Genomic DNA, 23,398 nt, shown 5'->3' with positions numbered 1-23,398 from the left:
TGCGTGATGCATAGGATTTCACAACTGATTAATAAGCTTTAATATCAAAACCAAAAGTACAATGTAGATCTGTAAGGTCTGACCGTCTGAATAATGGAATATTATCATCCTTTCTGGAAAAACAGTGGCATATGCTGGAGAGCAGACAGAGGATATCAGAAAAAAAAGTGTAAATCTGAAGTTTCTGAGCACATGCACAACAACTTCAGCAACTCCCACGTGCCTTAATATACAAATAAGTCAGATGCCAACTACTTTGCTAAGAAATTAAAATGTTCCTAGCACCAGATGAAAGTTGTCGAAAGTCTGTCAACTTTCACTGCTTCTTTCTGTGCACAATTCTCTGAAAAAAACCTGAGGTTTTTACCTGTTTTAGGCTATGTTCCCATGATTGGTGAGTTTTTGAAGCTGCAGATTTTTTGCACCCGTTATTTAAATTAGGTTGGTTGTGATTTTTCTGTCATGTTTTAAATTAAACTGCTTTGATTTTGATACTTTTTACATTCTCAGGTGTAGATCACATGCGTCCTTGATTCGTTTCCACAATGGAAACGTACTAAAAACACATATGCATTTTTTACCTGTGGATTTGATGCAAGTTTATGGGGGAAATTGACATGTTTGGAATTTGGAACATGTACCGCAGGTCCGTTTACTCTGAGTAAAAAAAAAGGTACAGTTGGCATAAGATTACTATAAATTCCATCCACTTTACTGGAACTAATGAAGCAAAAATACGCAGCATCAAAAACTCGTGAAGAACCCATTGTGGGAACATAGCCTTAAACTATAAGAAATATTAGGTTTATTTTTGGTGATGAGCAAACGTGCTCGGATACCGTCTTATCTGAGTATGCTCGGGTGTTATCCGAGTATCTTGGGTGTGCTCGGTTACTATGTTCGAGTCCCTGCGGCTGCATGTTTTGTGGCTGTTAGACAACCGCTACACATGCAGGAATTGCCTAACAAACAGGAAATCCCCACATGTGCCGCAGCTGTCTAACAGCCATGAATCATGCAACCGCAGGGACTCAAATATAATATACGAGCATTCCAGAGAAATTCAGAAAAAAACACGAGCATGCTCAGATAACACGCTATCCAAGCACGGTCGCTCATCACTATTTATTTGAAATCAAGGTATATGAAAGGTACATGCAGTACAACATGAAGCCCTTTCAACTTGTTCTTTGGAGAATAACCTTGTAAAATTAAATTTATCATTGGACCTTTCTAGCCATTAGGGCTTATACTCACTTGCACGAAACTCGGATGAATCTCGCACAGCAATACCCGGCACTGCTGCCGGCACTGAGATCGGAGAATGCGGGCGCATAGTAATACATGCAGCCACATGCTCTGCTCCTCTGTGCCGGGTGCAGTGCCAGGTATTGCCGTGCGAGACTCATCCGAGTCTCGGGGAAGTGAGTATGAGCCCTAAAAGAAAGTATTATTGACCATTACCAACCAGTCCCAGCGCAGTTTAAGAAGAGAAAACTGATCTTTCTTTGGTTACTATACACAACATGAACAGATTTTATAAATGAATCTCATTTTATATACCGTATATACTCGAGTAGAAGCCGACATTTTCAGCCCACTTTTTGGGGCTGAAAGTCCCCCTCTCAGCTTATACTCGAGTCACACCCATGAGTCGGCAGGGGAGCGGGGGCTGTCTAATTATACTCACCTGCTCCTGGCACGGTCCCTGCAGGTCCCTGGCTCCCCAGCTTGTTCCTTTAGTGAGTGGTCACATGGTACCGCTCATTACAGTAATGAATATGCGGCTTCACCTCCCATAGGGGTGGAGCTGCATATTCATTACTGTAATGAGCGGTAATGGTAACCTCTCACTACAGGAAGAAAATGCGGTGCCTGGGAACAGACGTGCAGTGACGGCGCCAGGAGCAGGAAAGTATGACGGGGGCAGTAAGCGATATTCACCTGCTCCTCGATCCGTCGGCCCTACTGTGTCTTCTGCAGTGACGCTCAGGTCAGAGGGCGCGGTGACGCGATTAGTGCGCGCCGCCCTCTTCCTGAACGTCGGTGCAGAGGATGGGAAGACACAGTGGCAGTCAGCGGTGGAACGGAAAAGGTGAGTATAGCAAGTGCCGGGGGCCGGAGAGGTGAGTAAGTAATTTTTTTTATTTTTTTAATCGCAGCAACAGCATATGGGGCAAATATCTGTATGGAGCATCTTATGTGGCCATGTGCAGCATGATATGGGGGCAAGTATCTGTATGGAGCATCTTATGTGGCCATGTGCAGCATTATATGGAGGCAAGTATCTGTATGGAGCATCTTATGTGGCCATGTGCAGCATTATATGGGGCAAGTATCTGTATGGAGCATCTTATGTGGCCATGTGCAGCATTATATGGGGCAATTATCTGTATGGAGCATCTTATGTGGCCATGTGCAGCATTATAAGGGGGCAAGTATCTGTATGGAGCATCTTATGTGGCCATGTGCAGCATTATATGGGGCAATTATCTGTATGGAGCATCTTATGGGGCCATGTGCAGCATTATATGGGGGCAAATATCTTTATGGAGCATCTTATGTGGCCATGTGCAGCATTATATGGGGCAATTATCTGTATGGAGCATCTTATGTGGCCATGTGCAGCATTATATGGGGGCAAGTATCTGTATGGAGCATCTTATGTGGCCATGTGCAGCATTATATGGAGGCAAGTATCTGTATGGAGCATCTTATGGGGACATGTGCAGCATTATATGGGGGCAAGTATCTGTATGGAGCATCTTATGTGGCCATGTGCAGCATTATATGGGGGCAAGTATCTGTATGGAGCATCTTATGTGGCCATGTGCAGCATTATATGGGGCAATTATCTGTATGGAGCATCTTATGTGGCCATGTGCAGCATTATATGGGGGCAAGTATCTGTATGGAGCATCTTATGTGGCCATGTGCAGCATTATATGGGGCAATTATCTGTATGGAGCATCTTATGGGGCCATAATCAACGTTTGTGCAGCATTATATTGGGCATACTTTAATATGGAGCATCTTATGGAGCCCATCATAAACTGTATGAAGCATTATATGGGGCATATTTTAATATGGAGCATCTTATGGAGCCCATCATAAACTGTATGGAGTATTATACGGGGCTCCTGATTCAATATGGATATTCAAAAACACTTAAACTACTGATGTCTCAATTAATTTTACTTTTATTGGTATCTATTTTTATTTTTGAAATTTACCAGTAGCTTCTGCATTTTCCCCCCTAGGCTTATACTTGAGTCATTACGTTTTCCCAGTTTTTTGTGGCAAAATTAGGGGGGTCGGCTTATACTCGGGTCAGCTTATGCTCGAGTATATACGGTATGTTCATTATTATTTGACTGAAGAAGTGATGAGATGTATGAACTATTCTTATAGCCTTATGCACAAGTATCTCTCAGCAGGTAAAACATACTTTTTTTTCGTGTACTCACTCAACCTCATTGTGTCTAACCTGTATGACGTTCGTGGTTTCAAGGGGCCATCGCAGAATTTATTATGATTTAGATCACATTTTCCTCCCAAGTTTTCCATTTCACCGCCCAGCCGGATTTTGAACGTTTGAATATTGTAGTCAGAGGCTTCAGTACATCGGCTTGGAAAGTAGTCCGTCTGGTAGATTGTAATAGAGTTGTTCCGCTTGTAATCGGTATACGTTGGTAGAGGATGCATTGGTTCAGGCTTCTGATTGTCATTGCCTATGACAGGTGGAACACTTGTGAAGCAAAGCCACCAAAACATTCACGTGTAATATTTTTCAATTAACAAATAATTTGTAATGATTATACTGATATAAAGATCATTCTAATTCAGTGACACCTCAGTTTAGCACATAATTCATGTTTTCAGTGTATAATCCCAGTTTATTGAAACTGTGTCTATCCTAAATAGATGCGTCTTCTAGTATAGTCTGGAAAATAGTAAATGTCCATACATTTTGTAGGGGCTGTGACTGGTGCTTCTACAGTACTAGTATTGCATTTTATCTCTGAACTTTTTATGTCTATTTGTGTTTTTTCTTTACTTATGGTTTTTTATCCTTGTACCCCTAGATTTGAGTCTCAACTTATGGTCTCTCCTTTCTTTTGTGGCATTATACAAACCCGGAGAATATATTGTTTTCGATCCTTGAAGACGGCGTTTTGCACAAATGTTGGAGGATATATTGCTTTTGATTTTCGAAAATGTCATCTTGTGTAAAAGGAGGAACATGGAATTAGTTTCTTACACATACTTTGTTTGTATGTGTTCGGGACTCTTATGCACTATAGCACTTTATCACTTTTGCAATTTGTACTAGATATAGATGTGGTACACTCAATTAGGAGGTGTGCCAACATTGCAATATTCTGTTTATGATATCTTAGTGAATTGTAAACGGTCTTGTTAATTGGTATTATAATGCATTAATATTCACATGTATTAATAATGTTTTAAGCTGTATCACTTTTTCACATATTGGTTATACATATCCATCAGGAATTATATGTTGTGTGTATTTTTGTATTTTTTTATTTGTGTTTCTGACTTGCCATTTATTGTGGCATAATTTTTTATATTCATGCACATTATGGTTCTTTATCAGCACCGGTACTATTTGTGTACTGCGAGGACACTGTATTTATTTCACTTTATTGTACATTTAGTGTTCTGTACGCGTTCCTCCTTCTCTTATTTATTTTTCTTGATCCCCACTTTTGTTTATGTGATCTGTATCCATTGGATCGTATTCTGATCAGTATTACGAGCAGGGTTGAGCCACAATCTGTGTTTCTTTCTTTCATAATACTTACATCTGGCTGGAGCGTATTTACATATGTTCCGTCTTCTTGCCAGCATCCAATATGGCGGATCCTGTCCTGCGCGTGCGCCCTGCACCCGTGGGAGGGTCCCGCGCCTTCGGCTTCATTATTTCAAGTACGCATGTCCTCTGACGTCACGAGGGGATTTCCCTTGACATGCGTCCTTGATGAATGCCGGCGACGCGGGTATGTTACCTCCTGTGGTGGCGGTGGTGCGTACGCGCACTCCGGACAGGCCGCATGCAAACGCCCTCCGACGTCGGTAAAGAGATCTTCTCTGACGTGTCTATTTCGTCAGGGCCAGCTGTGTGAGTACGCCGCTTCCTGTGGTGGCGGTGGGACGCATGTGCACATGAGATGGGCCTCATATGGATGCCACTACTTAAGGGGGGAACTGTTCGTTAGAGGCTCACTTCACTACCCTCTTTGTGAACAAGCCTACGCGAAACGCGCGTCAGGGGGCTTGACTCGGTACCTCGGCACCTTACGTTTTTCCACCATGAGTAAGAAAACTTTTTTAGATTAAGTTAGACTGCTCAGTTTTTCTGTGTGCTGGTCACTATGACAATTATTAGGGCACACGTCTATATGTAGGCACTCAGTGATTTTCTATCAAAGCACTGTTTTACTTACTGGGTGCATGTTTATATGCATACATTCAGTGATTTTTTTGATACATACGCTGTTTTATTTACTGAGTGCCATATGATGATTACTGAGTAGCACATACTGTGTACCTGGGTGTGAATATACATGCATATTTATTATTGTGCCGAGGCTTTACTTGTTTTCCAACTAGGTTTCTGTGTCCCTTCTTCATTTATATCGTTGTATGTTTTTCATTTGTTTCAATAAAGTTTACTTTTTATCATATCTGTGTATGGAACTCCATTTCTCTCTGTGTTTATATCTCCATGTGAATAGGAATGACCTGTAGTACCAAGCACGGCCACTAGAAAATGTACAGAGCTGTGCCTGGTAAGCAATTAATAGGACATGGCGCACATTATAGCATATACCAGCATCCAGTGATTAATGTGAATGATGATTATATTAACAATGAACTAGAGACAACTATAATAGTTATGTCCAGATGTCCCTGATCAGGTATCTACATCAAGGTATACTGGATTGAAACTTTAGCGATGGATTTGGGCTTCGGATGAATAGTTTGCAGAAGGTGTAGTACCAAACATCTGGATTTAATATAGGCTTACCATCTGCTTGTGTCACAATCACAGTGAAGTATTTGACAGCTCCGTTGGTGTCGCTGAACCAGCTGCAATTAAAACTGAAGTGGATTGATGATTTGCTAATGAAAGTATCTTTTCTATTCACTCTGACATGAAGAGGTGGCTGAGGAGGGCCTGGAGGAAATACAATAATAATCATATGGTGCACGACATTTAGGAAAGCTATATGCGGATGCTAGTAGTATGATACAGCATATAGTTACCAGATTGGTGATGAAAAAAGTCCTCAACACCATGGCATGAACCACGAAATGAGGATGCATGCTTTGGCAACTATTTGGAGTCTTAATATATGTGGATCATGGATATGTTTTATACCAATCATTATCCCTCTGACAAAGGATTAATGTTTTCTGCTACCAGATTATATGTTCCACAGGACATGTGTATAGCAACGTAAAATCCTCACCATTTGACTAAAATAAACCATATTATTCCTCATGGGCGAGGAAGGCAATAATATAAATATATCTCTAATATATAAAGCTGAATGTGTGTGTGTGTGTGTGTATGTCCGGGATTGGCATCTGCACCGTCGCAGCTACAGCCACAAAATTTTGCCCAGTCACACATCTAGACCCCGAGAGCGTCATAGGCTATGTTGTGAGGTGAAATTTTAACCCTGCGCTTTCCAATTCACCAAACAATTTTGCCCCTAACTACATAATGGGTAAAAAGTGAAAGGAAAAGTGTTGGAGGCAAATTGACAGCTGCCAGATGTGAACAAGGAGGACTTGAAGAATGAGAGCGATGGCGCCAAAGAGTATATACCGTACAGTTGCTAAGGTGGGGCCCCGACATGGGATACTCACCACACACGGGGATATGAACACACACACTCAAAATGCGCCACACACTACCACGTGCTTGAACACATATACCACCCTCAGCACACATTTCACCACACATACACCAACCTCGCCACATAAAAGTCGAAACACAAAAGTCGCCGCTCAAAACTCGCCACGCGCAAAAATCGCCAGTATCAGTGCGCGGCAGACACAGGCCACATCTAGCTCCGTCATGTCTAAAATGGAGTTGCTCCTGTGAGGCATGATGTCAAGGGAAAGGGAGGAGCCTCAGTGGAAAATGAGAGGAGTGAGGGGAAAATAGTGGAGTGGAAAATGACAGGTGTGAGGTCAAAATGGGAAATGTGAGGGCGGAAAATGAGAGATGTGAGAGGGAAAATTACAGATGTGAGGGGGAAAATGAGAGGCATGATGAGAAAATGAGAGAAGTGAGGTGCTGCTGCAGTATGAGGCTGTGTATAACTTGTTATAATCACAGTTAGTTACTATGCCCAGGCAATGCCGGGCTCTTCAGCTAGTATATATATATATATATGTATATATATATATATATTCAGCCAGCTTAAACAAAGCTTGATATTGTTGTGATGAATGAGGTTGATCAAAATCATATTTATCTGGCTGTTTTACTGTTGAGACCCCCACCAATCAAAGGAATGAGGGCCCATTTGAATGGAACGGAGGTTACACATGTGTACTACCATTTTATTCATTTTCAAATTGGACTGAGTAGTAGTAATACCAGGGATCATACATTAATCATCCATCCTGTGAATTGTAAAATGGTGTTTTATGAGCCAACCCATTTAAAAAGGTTTTCTATTACAAGAATACCGATGACATTTTTAGAGAAAACGGGTATATCAAATTTTATCAACTGAATTTAGGACATCATATGGCCTTGTAAGAATTAAATCTGTGTAAGTTACAGTCCTCTAAGTGTTACTTTATATTAGTGGTATTATACATGCCACGATGTATGGAGATGTGTAATGGGACATAGTCTACATACAGTGACAATCAAAAGTTTTGCTTTTTTTTTTAAGTGTGATTACGTCTCTCTGGTTGTTGTGATGCCATTTTCCTGGTGATTTTAGCAAACCAGAAGCAAATAGTTGTCAGCTATAAGGATGAAAATTGTGTTTGACATTGTTTTATCCTTTTATTTGTTAGTTTTCAACATTTGCTGGGCCAAATGTTTTGCATATTTTGCCTATAATTTTTTTTCTGTTTCTGTGTTTTTCAGTTAAAACACGGTAAAGATAAAGCCAAATTTGTCATCAGATATCAGTAAGCTTATTATTCTGAGAGTGAAGTTGGGCAAAAGCCAAAAAAGGTAGGTATGGAATTCAACTGTTCTCAGACAAGTGTCACATATAATAAAGAAAGTAAAAGAAGGTTATGCAACAGCTCACAAACCTAGAAGCGGACGACCATGGAAAGCTTCCTCGACAGTTGATCACATTATTAAGATAAAGTCAGTATCTGACATACATAAAAGTGCTGTAGAGGTTTTGCACAAAATAAAAGAGGAATATAGGGTCAACGTGAGTTGCCAAACTGTGGAGCGACAGCTAAGAGCAGTAGGGTTGAATGCATGAGTTCCAGTCAAGAAGCCTTTCATCTGTGCACAGAAATTGGAAGGTCCAACTTGAGTTTGCCAAAGAAAACAGCCAATGGAAAGAGTCAAATTGGTCTAAGGTGTTGTGGTTGGATGAATCCAAGTTCAATATGTTTGGTAGTGATGGCAAGCACTATATATACCGCCCAATTGGAAAACGTAATGATGTAAAGTATCAAACACCTACAGTGAATCATGGTGGTGGCAATGTCATGGTTTGGGGCTGCTTTTCTGCATCTGTCATTGACCCTCTGCATAGAATTGATGGAAATATGAATGCTACCATGTACAAGGATATACTTAAGAATGTAATGCTGCCAGATGGACAAAACCAAAGTAGGCAGGGGCTGGAAAATCTAGCAAGACAATGATAGTAAGCACACATCTAATTTAGTAACAAATTACATAGCAAAGGAAAATGTTCACCTGTTGCAATGGACAAGCCAATCACCTAAATTAAACCATATAGAGCACCTTTAGGATGAGTTAGGGTGACGAACCCTACCCATAGCAATAAAGATTAATTGTTTTCAGATCTGCACATGGAATGGAGCAAGATCCCTCAAGATGTCTTGAATATTCTAGTGGCTTCAAAGCCCCGTTTGTGTGGTGCAGTAATTAAAGCTAGAAGCTATGCTACAAAATACTAAGTTTTGGAATTGTAAACAATTACTCTCTATGATGTGACCAATAAATAGTGTATACAAAACTTTTGGCAGGTACTTGTCTTTAATTAAATGATCATATTCTAAAGTACTTTGGTTAAAATTAAGGTCTTATATGATGATATGATGAGAACTTCATGCACTTTCAATTCTTCACCAGGAAAATGGCATCACAACAACCAGACAGAAGTAATCACACTTAAAAAAAACTCTTGGTCTCCACACTGTATTACACTATTAGCGTCCTGAGATGGTTCCAGCAAATCTATAAATTCTATGTTGTTGTGATTTCTTCAACTATCAGTACTTACGATCTATCATGGTTATGGTGCTCTCCTCTACCACCTGGCTTATCATGTCAGCAGAATGCACTTTGATAGATACAACATATCTTTTATGCGGCTCAAGCTGCATGATGGTAAGTACTGATTTGTGTTTCTCGGTTCTTTTGGAGTACTCCACAACATCAGATCCGTTCTTTTTATATTCAATGGTATATCCATCAAAGTCAGAATCTGGAGGTGTCCATGAACAAGAAATGGCAGTAGAATTCTGAGGTCGACAATGAAGATGTTGTATCTTGTCAGGTTCTGTAAAGAAGGATTCAAGAGTTTTGATTGAGTTTTTTCTAATGGCCTAAATGCCTTGCACATTATCTCATTCAACTAATAATACTGTATATATAGACAGAGGCAATGACATATCAATGGAGCAGTCTCGATTTTGAGCTGTAGGTCTTAAGTTATTACCCAGAAAATTGAAAAATACAATAACACAAGTTCAGTTTGACATAAAGTATTCCAAGAAAATATCCCAATTTAATGAAACATCTTACTTGTTCTCACTGATCCTGTAATAGGAAAACTCAGAGTCTTCTTAACATTGCCACTGACACTCTTTACACTGAATTTATAGAGACGTCCAGGTCGAAGGCCAGTGATGATTCTTCCATTTGACTTGCCAATGCTGTAAGGGTTAAACACCACAAGTGGGTCTGTAGGTATCCACTGCAGCTCAAAATCATCATAGTCTGTCCAGTCCGGAGGGCCCAGCCACGTTATGGACACAGAGGTATTCTTCACATCAGTAAATGACACTGAATTTGGGGGCTGTGGAGCTACAAAGGGCAACAGTTTAGTACTAAAAAAAATTCCTTGATTTTAGAGAATTTGCTTTTAAGTCTAGAGCTGGAGACGATTTCAGAGGTAGAAAATACAATTGATCAGTAATGTGGCTTGTGCTATTGTTACTTGTGGGACTCCAATACAAGTGGCAGAGGTTGAGTATCCGTCACCTGACTCCATTGTCCTCTCCCAAATGTATTGCAGTTCAACTGTTCTGAATTGCGTGGGGAATGTTTTCTTATGTTAAGTGAGTCCAAAGTTATGATCTAGCCTTTATCCAAGCAAAGGTAAAAGGGAAAGCGATCTTAGAAAGAACATCATACCTGTTCTGGCCTCTGCCGTCACTTTATTGATCAGGTCACCACTCTGTGTCACTATCACCAGCTTGTACAGGCGTCCAGGGATCAAATTTTGGAAATGATATTCTCCGAGGACATTGGCTTGCAACCGTTCTTTCTGCGTTCCGTTAGGGTTATAGAGAGTCAGTTCATACATATTCACATCTCCCAGCGCTGGCGTCCATGTAAACCACAAACTGTCAGAAGTATTTCGGTTCGATGCTTGCAGATTACTCACTGGGGCTGGAACTGGAATTGAAAACCCCAACAGCAATAATGAAAATTCATAGCCAACAAAATTGCTAATGTTCTACTCCCATTCCGGAAAGAAAGGGATGGGATCATTAGCATTCCGCGTATGTCAAAACCCCATTAACTAAGTGTTTTAGAAACTTCACTACTAAGCGGCTTGTATTAGCAATATATAAGTTGGAAAAGAAGAAAATGGAAGAAAGTACAATTCAGATATCAGTGTGAAACTAAGAGACTCATAAAGCTGAATTCTCACAATAGAACATTACATAGTTTTCATAAGTTACAAACTCCCACTGACTTGTTGCTGGAAAACACAGCTTTTCCATTTTCTTTGTCTATTATAATTTACATAGATTACCGGTACTTGCTTTATGCTGCATGCGCTGAATGTATTCAGCCATGAGAATAAGGCTTTAAGTCAACTGACACAGCCTTCACCCTAAAACATGAGATGTGAAATACCGTTCTTAGAAGTGATGTATTTGCTGCAATAGTTTCCTAGAATCCCTATGATACAGGGCACAATAACGTGGCGATGCCTCAGCAGTGTGATAGATCTCATCATTACCTGTCCTCCCGTGGACTGAGGACTCGTTTGTCAGCGATCCACTGTGAGTTACGATGACTATTTTATAAAGGCGACCTGGCAGCAACCCTTGAAATGAGCTTTGAGTGAGACTCTGCACCCCGGGCTTCCGGTCATGCAGAGTGTTGTCTGGATTGTAGAGGAAGATGTCATAGGATTCCAGCTCTCCCTCCGCACTTGTCCAGGTGAATGACAGACTGTCCGTGCTGTTCCCCGTGATTTTGAGACCAGTCACTGCAGCTGGGACTAAAGCATAGAACATGTTAAATAGAATATCATTAATTTGCTATTTTCATTGTTTTAATTGAGCAGTTTGTTTGCTATTAAGTTTCCATTAGGGTAGGTGCACACGACCGTTTTATCTCCATCAAAACAAAAAGGTCCAACTTTTTCTTATCAGAGTTTAATCACAGTTTGATCCGATCACTTTTTCTCGGAGGTGGGTGGAGAAAAAAAAATGATTCTCCCCCCTCTCCATTCTGTCAGTCCGTGAAAATCACAACATACTCATATGTGTTCCCAGTCCGAGGCTTGGCACGGACCCAATATTGATCTGACACTTGGATCAAAATTGGACATGTCTCAGATTTTTTACTTCGATCAAGTGGTGAAAAAATCAGACATGCGCACAGCCCCATAGAATATTATGGGCATGAGTGCTATCCGTGAAAACCATGGAGATAACTCGTCCGATATAATCGGTCGTGTGCATGAGCCCCTAGTGTTATAAATTAATCTTTGTATACTCTGATTATTCCAATCTCTGTTATTACTTTTAAAGGCAATCTGCCACAAGGTTTTTATTACCCTATCTGAGATAAGCATGGTGTAGAGGCAGAGACTCTGATTCCAGCAATATATCACTTACTGGGCTGCTTAGGGCAGTTTTGATAAAGTCACAGACTTATCTGCTGCAGACCTACCAGTTCCCTGAATGCTGAGCTCTGTATAATCCCGCCCACACCACTTATTGGCAGCTTTTTGTGTACACTGTGCATAGGCAGAAAGCTGCCAGTCAATGGTGGGGCTGGGTTTTACAGAGCTCATACACAGATATGGTGGACTACATGGCAGCAGGTTTACTAGTCCTCTATGACAGTGATTTTATAAAAACTATAGCAAGTAGCCCAATAAGCGACACATTGCTGGAATCAGGGTCTCTGTCTCTCAGATTAGATAGCAAAAACCTAGTGACAGATTCCTTCAAGGGATTGTTCCTTACACATCATAGCATCTATCTATGGGATAAAAGATAAATGTTTCATGTCTTTGAGTCCAAGCTTTGAGATACCCACGAATCACAAGATAGTTTTTTGTTTTAATGGAGCCATAGTGAGCTTGTGCAACCACTGCTCCTTCCAATCTCTACAGAAATAGATGTTCCACATGCTCACTACCACCACCTCCAGTATTCTGGATCGATTGTGATCTTAACAGCTGGATCCTTAGCAATCACACATAGAAAGGTGATAAATGTCATTTATGGGGCAACCCCTTTAAGCGCTTGACTTGCTTTCTGGCCATTTCTGATACCTGTTTGTCCTTCAGTCTGTGCAGCTTTGCTGAATAGACCACTGCTGACTGTTAACATCTGGATCTTGTATTTTTTTCCCGGAATGAGGTCTTCAAACTTGTGGGACTTTGCGGTTGCTAGCACAGACTTATTAGTTATTAGAGCTCCTTGATTAGTAAGTAGAAGAAGGTCATATCTGTCGGCGATGCCTGCTGCACCTTGCCAGTTGACCACCAATAGATGACTGTTGTATTCGTTATCGGCCCACAACTTCTGAACCATTGAAGGCACTGGAAGACAATCAACCATATCAGTTTAAGGACTCGAATATTCCACACTACTATAACATTTAGGACTCTCTATAATAAAGTCATACTTGTTCGTCCATAGGATGTGATGTTTTTGCTTAAACTGCCACTGTTTGTTTGTACTTCTATCTTGTACTGTTCTCCTGGAATCAGGTTGTTGAAGGTATGTTCATAATGGTCATAGATGTTCTTGGATATAGTCTGGGTTTCTACCTTGTAGTTCTGGCGGAAGATGGTCACCATGTACGAATCCACATCTCCGCCACCAGATGTCCACTTCACAATGAGACTGTTAGTCATTCCGTTCGGAGAAATGAAGACATTCTTAGCAGCGCTGGGAACTAAAGAAAAGAGATGACAGCTCAGCTCAATGCTTATGTCTATTTACATGATGGACGGTCTGTGTTTTCGGTTTTCTTTTTAATTATTCATTGACATGAGGTCTCTGCTCTCTTTGATCTCCTTTTATACCTATTGCTCCTGGAGTGGTTGAAACTGTTTCCTGTTACTTACAATATATGTAGCAAGCTTTTATTATTGTTAAATGGACTACCCATGAAAGCGTTAAGACTGTAAATAATGGTGTTATGGAATATGGATGTTGAAGGCCTTGTTCCTATATATCTCTGGGTAACGGCAGAGGGAAACGGATGCCAATGTTTTCTATGATATTGCTTATGGCATCTGGCATATCAATTTTTACACCCAACTGGTTCAGGTGCCAGCTACAAAAATGTAAGGACTCAGGACTGACGTGCAAAATGCCCTACTTTGGTATCAGTTTGCCCAACTCAGGAAACAACTGGCCAAACATAATGAATATAACATATGCAAACACAGACTTTGAGTGAGGTTCCCTGCCTGGTTTCGCACCGTCTGTTAGCTAAAGAGCTACATGAAACTGCTGTTCTGGAGGACTCAATGGTGACCACAAAAGCATGTGTGCCCACAGTTTCACCCCACATTTTGACTGATAGTGGAAGACTTTCCAGTAGGATATCTCCTCCAACGTATGGCCCTCATCTTCACCACATACCATTTAATGCTATACATCTCAATATGTTTAGAGTGGTTTCCTACCTGTTAACCCCTCTACAAATGTTGATCGCTGTGCATCCCCGCTAAATGTCAGCACGACTATCTTGTACAGACGACCAGGAGTTAGAGAGGTGAAGTGGTATTCGGAAGCCGTATTGCTCAATGTAATCAGTGGGAGGACACTCATGTCATTGTATAGCAGCTGAATCTCATAGCGATCAACATCTCCATCGGCTCTTGACCATGTAACATGAAGCTCCTCGCTGCCTCTTCTTGCCAGTGTCAGCTTCTTTACAGCTTCTGGGACTAGTAAGAGATTAAGAGATGGACATGTTTAAATTACAGAACATTAAAACAGGTGGAGAACGTAGCAAAAATCTTACGATACTTACAGGTTCTACCGCTGGTCATAGCACTAGTCTCGTATTTTCCACTCTCGGTGCTTACAGTTATACTGTACAGACGACCTGGCACCAGATTGGAGAATACACATTCGTTTTGCAACTTGCTGACTGCTGTGGTGTTAATGAAGTTATTGTTGTTTTTTATGGTGACTTTATACTGGTCAAAATCTCCAATAGCGTGAAGCCAGGACACTTTAAGGTAGTCACTTCTTCCCGCATTGCTCACTGTTAGCCCCTGAACAGCAGAGGGAACTAAAAAAAAAGGATAATGTTTAACACTCACAATGTACCAATAATGCAAAATAAATAGAACATTAATAGTGATTTCACTGCCTCAGTGTTAGTTATATATACAGGAGCAATCTCACAAAATTAGAATAGCATCAAAAAGTTAATTTATTTCAGTTCTTCAACACAAAAAGTGAAACTCATATATTATATAGAGTCATTACAAACAGAGTGATCTATTTCAAGTGTTTATTTCTGTTTATGTTGATGATTATGGCTTACAGCCAAGGAAAACCCAAAAGTCATTATCTCAGTAAATTAGAATACTTTATAACACCAGCTTTAAAAAATGATTTTAACATCCAAAAGATTGGCCTACTGAAATGTAGAGGGTGGGCCATGTACAGCGGGGCAAAAAAGTATTTAGTCAGTCAGCAATAGTGCAAGTTCCACCACTTAAAAAGATGAGAGGCGTCTGTAATTTACATCATAGGTAGACCTCAACTATGGGAGACAAACTGAGAAAAAAAAATCCAGAAAATCACATTGTCTGTTTTTTTAACATTTTATTTGCATATTATGGTGGAAAATAAGTATTTGGTCAGAAACAAAATTTCATCTCAATACTTTGTAATATATCCTTTGTTGGCAATGACAGAGGTCAAACGTTTTCTGTAAGTCTTCACAAGGTTGCCACACACTGTTGTTTGTATGTTGGCCCATTCCTCCATGCAGATCTCCTCTAGAGCAGTGATGTTTTTGGCTTTTCGCTTGGCAACACGGACTTTCAACTCCCTCCAAAGGTTTTCTATAGGGTTGAGATCTGGAGACTGGCTAGGCCACTCCAGGACCTTGAAATGCTTCTTACGAAGCCACTCCTTCGTTGCCCTGGCGGTGTGCTTTGGATCATTGTCATGTTGAAAGACCCAGCCACGTTTCATCTTCAATGCCCTTGCTGATGGAAGGAGGTTTGCACTCAAAATCTCACGATACATGGCCCCATTCATTCTTTCATGTACCCAGATCAGTCGTCCTGGCACCTTTGCAGAGAAACAGCCCCAAAGCATGATGTTTCCACCACCATGCTTTACAGTAGGTATGGTGTTTGATGGATGCAACTCAGTATTCTTTTTCCTCCAAACACGACAAGTTGTGTTTCTACCAAACAGTTCCAGTTTGGTTTCATCAGACCATAGGACATTCTCCCAAAACTCCTCTGGATCATCCAAATGCTCTCTAGCAAACTTCAGACGGGCCCGGACATGTACTGGCTTAAGCAGTGGGACACGTCTGGCACTGCAGGATCTGAGTCCATGGTGGCATAGTGTGTTACTTATGGTAGGCCTTGTTACATTGGTCCCAGCTCTCTGCAGTTCATTCACTAGGTCCCCCCACGTGGTTCTGGGATTTTTGCTCACCGTTCTTGTGATCATTCTGACCCCACGGGGTGGGATTTTGCGTGGAGCCCCAGATCGAGGGAGATTATCAGTGGTCTTGTATGTCTTCCATTTTCTAATTATTGCTCCCACTGTTGATTTCTTCACTCCAAGCTGGTTGGCTATTGCAGATTCAGTCTTCCCAGCCTGGTGCAGGGCTACAATTTTGTTTCTGGTGTCCTTTGACAGCTCTTTGGTCTTCCCCATAGTGGAGTTTGGAGTCAGACTGTTTGAGGGTGTGCACCGGTGTCTTTTTATACTGATAACAAGTTTAAACAGGTGCCATTACTACAGGTAATGAGTGGAGGAAAGAGGAGACTCTTAAAGAAGAAGTTACAGGTCTGTGAGAGCCAGAAATCTTGATTGTTTGTTTCTGACCAAATACTTATTTTCCACCATAATATGCAAATAAATTGTTAAAAAAAACAGACAATGTGATTTTCTGGATTTTTTTTCTCAGTTTGTCTCCCATAGTTGAGGTCTACCTATGATGTAAATTACAGACGCCTCTCATCTTTTTAAGTGGTGGAACTTGCACTATTGCTGACTGACTAAATACTTTTTTGCCCCACTGTATATGGATACACCTATATGAAATGGGAATGGTAGGTGATATCAACTTCCGGTTTCTGGCACATTAGTATATGGGAGGGTGAAAACTTTTCAAGATGGATGGTGACCATGGCGGCCATTTTGAAGTCGGATCCAATTTTATTTTTTCCAATGGGAAGAGGGTCATGTGACACATCAAACTTATTGAGATTTTCACAAGAAAAACAATGGTGTGCTTGGTTTTAATGTAACTTTATTCTTTCATGAGTTATGATTGACATGTCGCAGAGGTTAACACATGAGGAGCAGATAGAAATTGTGTTGGTCTAGTGAATGCAGTACCCGGGTCATTGCAGCAGATTTCAATGCAAGACACCCTACCCAAGAAACCTGTCACCATTCCCATTTTATCTAGGTGTATTCATAAAAATGGCCCACCCAAAAAAGTTTGCCTCATCACTGAACATAATGTTCTGTGTAAACTGAGGGTCCTGTTCCAATTTTTGTTTTGCCCATTCTGCAAATTCAGCGCGCCGATGTGGGTTGAATAAATCCTGCACGTTTTTCACCAAGGATGAATTTGTGTGCATTTGGGGCAGTCATTGGACAGGTTGCCTGGGGGCCTTGCACTCAAAGATAAGTAATTGTGCTATCCTCTTTCTTACTTCTAGATAGATATATAGATATGGGATAGATAGATAGATAGATAGATAGATAGATAGATAGATAGATATGGGATAGATAGATAGATATGGGATAGATAGATAGATAGATAGATAGATAGATAGATAGATAGATAGATAGATAGATAGATATGGGATAGATAGATAGATAGATAGATAGATAGATATGGGATAGATAGATAGATAGATAGATAGATAGATAGATAGATAGATAGATAGATAGATAGATAGATGATAGATAAATAGTGCATTTACCTGTCCACTCTTGGCTAAAGGAATAGTTTTCAAACTTTCCGCTCCGCGTTGTTACAGTCACATTATATAGTCGCCCAGGCGTTAACGCACTGAAGGAGCATTCGTGGATCGATTTGGAGAGTGTGAGTGGTGGGAGGATGTTACCATTATGGGATAAGGTTACTACATATGTATCTACATCTCCAAAAGCCTGCAGCCAGGAGATACGCAGGTAGTCACTCTGTCCATTGTTACTGACTGTAATCCCACTGACACTGGAGGGCACTGCAATATAAATTGATGAAACACATTCACAGTTTTAGCTTTGACTAAACAATAACAATACAAAATAATGACAATGTTAGAAAATCAGATGTGGATTTATTCACATGACTGAACCCCATCCATCCATGTACATCCATAACTCGGTTATATACCGGCCCCCAGGCTCACCCACCCACTTCCTGGACCACTTCTCAGCTTGGCTGCCACACTTCATGTCCTCAGAACTACCAACCCTTATCCTGGGAGACGTCAACATCCCCATAAACAGCCCCACTTCCACATCTGCATCCCAGCTTCTATCAGTAACCACTTCCCTAGGCCTCTCACAGCTCTCAACCTCTGAAACACACAAAGACGGTAACACCCTGGACCTGGTCTTTGTCCGGCTCTGTTCAATCTCTTACCTAGATAACTCACCACTTCCCCTCTCTGACCACAACATTCTCTCCTTCACATTCACAATTCCTCGCCCACCCCAGCACTCTCCTACCTACCACACATTCAGAAATCTACAAGCCATTAACCCTCATACACTTTCAGACTTCTTACACTCATCACTGTCCCCAATCTCTTCTTTTTCGTGTCCTGATCTGGCTGTACATCACTTCAATGACACTCTTAGAAGCACCCTAGACCAAGTAGCTCCCCTCACCCTCAGAACCTCCAAACACGGAGTGAAACAGCCCTGGCTCACATCGCAAACCCAATTTCTCCATCGATGCTCTACTAGGAGTGCTGAACGCTTATGGAGGAAAACTCGCACCCCAGAAGACTTCATACACTTCAAATTTATGTTAAGGACCTATAACTCTGCCCTTCACCTCGCCAAACAGTCCTACTACACCACCCTGATCTCCTCACTATCCAACAACCCCAAATAACTTTTTAACACCTTTCACTCCCTCCTCAGGCCAAAAGCACAAGACCCTATCACAGACATTTGTGCTGATGACCTGGCCTCCCACTTTGTAGAGAAAATAGACAACATCCGTCAGGAAATCCGCTCCCAGACACCAAGTGCAATTACTCCCATTCCTCCCTGCATCTCCCCTGGCTCACTCTCCACATTCGATCCCATCACAGAAGAAGAAGTCTCCAAGCTCCTCTCCTTTTCTCGTCCGACTACATGCACCACCGACCCCATTCCCTCACACCTCCTCCAGTCTCTCTCTCCAGTCGTCACAACTCACCTAACTACAATTTTTAATCTCTCCCTTTCCTCTGGCATTTTTCCCTCCTCCTTCAAACACTCTATCATTACTCCATTACTAAAAAAAACCCACCCTTGATCCATCATGCACAAATAACTACAGACCGGTCTCCAATCTCCCCTTCATCTCAAAACTCCTGGAGCGCCTAGTCTACTCCCGCCTTACCCGTTACCTCTCCACTCATTCCCTCCTAGACCCTTCACAGTTCGGGTTCCGCCCCCTACATTCGACAGAAACTGCACTCATCAAGGTAACCAATGACCTTCTGACAGCAAAATGTAATGGTGACCACACTCTGCTTATTCTCCTTGATCTTTCTGCAGCTTTTGACATGGTTGACCACCCTCTCCTACTCTCTAGGCTCCAGTCACTAGGCATTAAGGACACTGCTCTCTCCTGGTTCTCTTCCTATCTTTCTGAACACTCCTTCAGTGTTCTGTTCTCTGGCTCCACTTCATCTCCTCTTCCTCTCACTGTTGGGGTACCTCAGGGCTCAGTCCTTGGCCCCCTTCTCTTCTCCCTCTACATGGCCCCAATTGGACAGACCATCAGCAGATTTGGCTTTCAGTACCATCTTTATGCTGATGACACACAACTATACACGTCATCCCCTGACCTTACCCCCGCTGTACTACAGAACGCCACTGACTGTCCGCAGTCTCCAACATCATGTCTGCTCTCTATCTGAAACTCAACCTCTCCAAAACTGAACTTCTTCTGCTTCCGCCTTCTACTAATCTCCCTAAATCTGACATTTCCCTCTCCGTGGGTGGCACCATAATAACACCCCGGCAGCAGGCACGCTGTCTGGGTGTTATGTTTGACTCCGATCTCTCCTTCACCTCCCACATACAATCTCTTGCCCGCTCGTGCCGCTTACACCTAAATAACATCTCTAGAATCCGCCCTTTTCTCACCATGGAGACAACAAAAACCCTCACTGTTGCCCTAATCCACTCCCGTCTGGACTACTGCAATGCTCTACTAATTGGCCTCCCCCTCACTCGACTTTCCCCTCGCCAGTGTATCCTTAATGCAGCAGCCAGGGTCGTCCATCTGGCTAATCGTTACTCGGACGCGTCCGCTCTTTGCCAGTCGTTACACTGGCTACCCATTCATTACAGGATACAATTCAAAGTACTTGTTCTCACCCACAAAGCTCTCAACAGTGCGGCACCCCCTTACATCTCCTCCCTCATTTCTGTCTATCGGCCTAACCGACCGCTGCGCTCTGCAAACGACTTTCGACTAACCTCTGCACTATCTGTACCTCCCACTCCCGACTCCAAGACTTCTCCCGTGCTGCAACAATCCTCTGGAATGCTCTACCCCAAGATATTAGGACCTTCCACAATTTGCATAATTTTAGGTGCTCCCTCAAAACACATTTGTTCAGAGCGGCCCTAATCAGTCATTTTATGTTTGTGTGTGTGTGTGTAGCCCATTCACTATCTCCATCTATCCCCCACCCCCTGAAGATGGCTCGACCATCATTGTAAATACATCATTGTAAATACACACCTGTACTTTGTATCTCCCCCACCTCATTGTAGATTGTAAGCTCTCACGAGCAGGGTCGTCTTATTTTGCTTTATTATTGTATTGTTAACATTGTTACCTATGACTGTTGTGTTTGAAACTGATAAACTGTAAAGCGCTGCAGAATATGTTGGCGCTATATAAATAAAGATTATTATTATTATTATTATAACTCTGCATGCACCTTTTTAACAATGACTTCATTAGCTGTCTTATATACTCCATCTGTATAGAATATGGATACTTAACAAAAAGCGGAAATATTTATGTAATGATACAGTAGTTATTATAAAGTGTTGACTATTCCTATACCCATTACTAAGATTAATACACCAGATACCTTGCTTCTGACACAGTAATACATAATTATCTGCATGATATAAAAGATTTTATAACCATTTAGTGCTATGTAGACCTTGCAGAACGGACTCTGCATTTGCTCACACTGATATCTTGTATATAATTAGTGGTTAGTGTTAGTATTTACACCTACACTATACTTATTTTGTTCCATAATACTATGGTAATTATCTAGACATTTAATTGTGGCCATTATTGCTGTATGATGTAGAAAGTCAATCTCTTGCGCCCTCTGCTGGCTGTATGTGGAACACTGCTTGTGTGTAGACTGCACCTTATCACTGCTGAGTATGATGCGTTCACTTGTACAAGGCATTGTTTGAAAGTATTTCACTCTGTTCCTTAAGTACAGGACATAATCGCTCAAGGAAGGAAACTGCTTGATTAAGTTCACATAAGCATCAACCTTTTAAATTTGCTGATCTTGGATAATTAAACATTCATTCCTGCCTTAACGCTAATTTCCTGTACATAGCCTTTTTACGTAATCTGTATCCTTTCTCTTCCCTAAAGATTTTCAGTACAGTTTGTCATTTTTCTACGATATGTTTTCTTAATCTATGTTCTCTTGTTCTCGCTAATTGGCATTTCCGCTTTGTGTGATTCCATTGCCTTTTGGCTCGCCAGTTTGCCACACTCTTGTTTCCACATTTTGGTGGAAATTTGAAAAAGCTTTAAAAATGCTTTAAAGGGGTTTCTGCTTCTTGACTGCACCTCGCTAGATGGTTAATTGCCCCAGTGTGCTGCATAAACAAAAAATAATTCATACTTAACCTCAGCACAGGTGCCATTCATCTCCTCTCAGTCCGGAATCCCCCAAAAGTCTCCTGACATAGACAATGGCACATGACCAGTGCAGCCAATCAGTGGCCACTTATCGGCTACAGCCTTCATAATTGCGTCCAAGCGGAAGATCGGCATTTCTTTCACTCAGGCACTGTGACATTGTGTATGTCATGAGAAGGAAGGGAGGCACAGGGTTAAGTGGAGAGGAGTGGCACGCATGCAGGATTTTTATGGGGCAATCAAAAAAGGGTTGTACAGTAGTGGACAACCCCTTTAAATAGTAAGTCCAAATAAATTGTAAATTAAAAAGTATAATAACAGTCAATACTGATAGTAGTCTGAAAATAACAATTCTAAGGTACAATCTTATTTTTTTTCAAATGGGCCTTTAAAATAGCGTATTAAATTCCAAGAGGTTGATGCAAATATCTAGGAGAATCTGTAAGGCTATGATGTCCATATTTCATCCATAGTGACATAATATCCTACCGTTACGTTTCGATATCACGGTAATATGGCACATTACAACAGAAGACATATGACCACACCAAGAGGTGACATCGGAAAAATGGCATCAGTGATGGTCAGGTTGATTCTCCTGTTCTTCTCTTTATTATTTATAATAATATATAATGAATTATAATACATTACGTTATTATGATACAAGGGGCATTATAAAGTGGCACAGGCCATAAGCATGTTATTAGGGTGGCTTGGGCCATTATTACTTTATAAGAGGATACTTAGGGTATTATTATTTCACAAGGGGTTATTTGCAGCATTATTATTTTACAAACAGCACACAGGGGACATAGGACATGTCCTCACATAGATGGTGGCCCATGACCATCTCTCAAAGCTGAATGTGGCTCTGAAGGTAAGGAAGGTCAGAGACACCTAAAAAACTTTTATTTGACATTACAGATATTCTTTTCCCAAAACTTCAGTTACGGTCTATGATAAAGCTGAAGCGTTGTGTACAGTGTATGGACAAGCAGGTTTCATCTTACCTGTCCTGCCTTCAGCCAGAGATTGTCTAGAAGCAATGCCTCCGCTGAGTGTTGTTACCACCACTGAGTAGAGTCCTCCTGGCTTTAAGGAGTGGAACTGATATTTATTGGTGTCACTAGATACACTCTCATTCTTTATAACAATGTTTTCATGTATTAATAGAACTTGGAAAGAGTCCACATCTCCCCGACCTGTGGTCCATTCTGCATAGAGACTGGTTGATTTTCCTTGATTGACTAAATTTAAATTAGTGACCTGGAAGGGAACTGTAATGGTGACATATGAGAGACATATTCGAATGGAAGGCTGTACTATCAGTACATT

At 41.3% G+C, this 23,398-nt stretch overlaps 1 protein-coding gene across 1 annotated transcript in view; it reads right to left on the bottom strand.

The window, feature by feature from the left end:
* Positions 1–23,398, bottom strand: part of PTPRB (protein tyrosine phosphatase receptor type B) — a 218,863-nt gene that overhangs the window by 52,989 nt on the left and 142,476 nt on the right. The window contains exons 10-21 of the mRNA XM_069764610.1: positions 23,074–23,340; positions 17,904–18,167; positions 14,738–15,001; positions 14,388–14,651; positions 13,376–13,648; positions 13,020–13,289; positions 11,469–11,732; positions 10,631–10,894; positions 10,019–10,300; positions 9,495–9,773; positions 6,053–6,202; positions 3,488–3,731 (exon numbers count right to left, since the gene is read on the bottom strand). Coding sequence (XP_069620711.1) covers positions 3,488–3,731; positions 6,053–6,202; positions 9,495–9,773; positions 10,019–10,300; positions 10,631–10,894; positions 11,469–11,732; positions 13,020–13,289; positions 13,376–13,648; positions 14,388–14,651; positions 14,738–15,001; positions 17,904–18,167; positions 23,074–23,340 — 3,085 coding nt within the window. The remainder of the gene's footprint in view (positions 1–3,487; positions 3,732–6,052; positions 6,203–9,494; positions 9,774–10,018; positions 10,301–10,630; positions 10,895–11,468; positions 11,733–13,019; positions 13,290–13,375; positions 13,649–14,387; positions 14,652–14,737; positions 15,002–17,903; positions 18,168–23,073; positions 23,341–23,398) is intronic.

This window comes from Ranitomeya imitator, chromosome 4 (genome assembly GCF_032444005.1).
Source record: "Ranitomeya imitator isolate aRanImi1 chromosome 4, aRanImi1.pri, whole genome shotgun sequence".
Lineage (NCBI taxonomy): Eukaryota > Metazoa > Chordata > Amphibia > Anura > Dendrobatidae > Ranitomeya > Ranitomeya imitator.
This window is presented reverse-complemented; position numbering and strand designations above follow the sequence as displayed.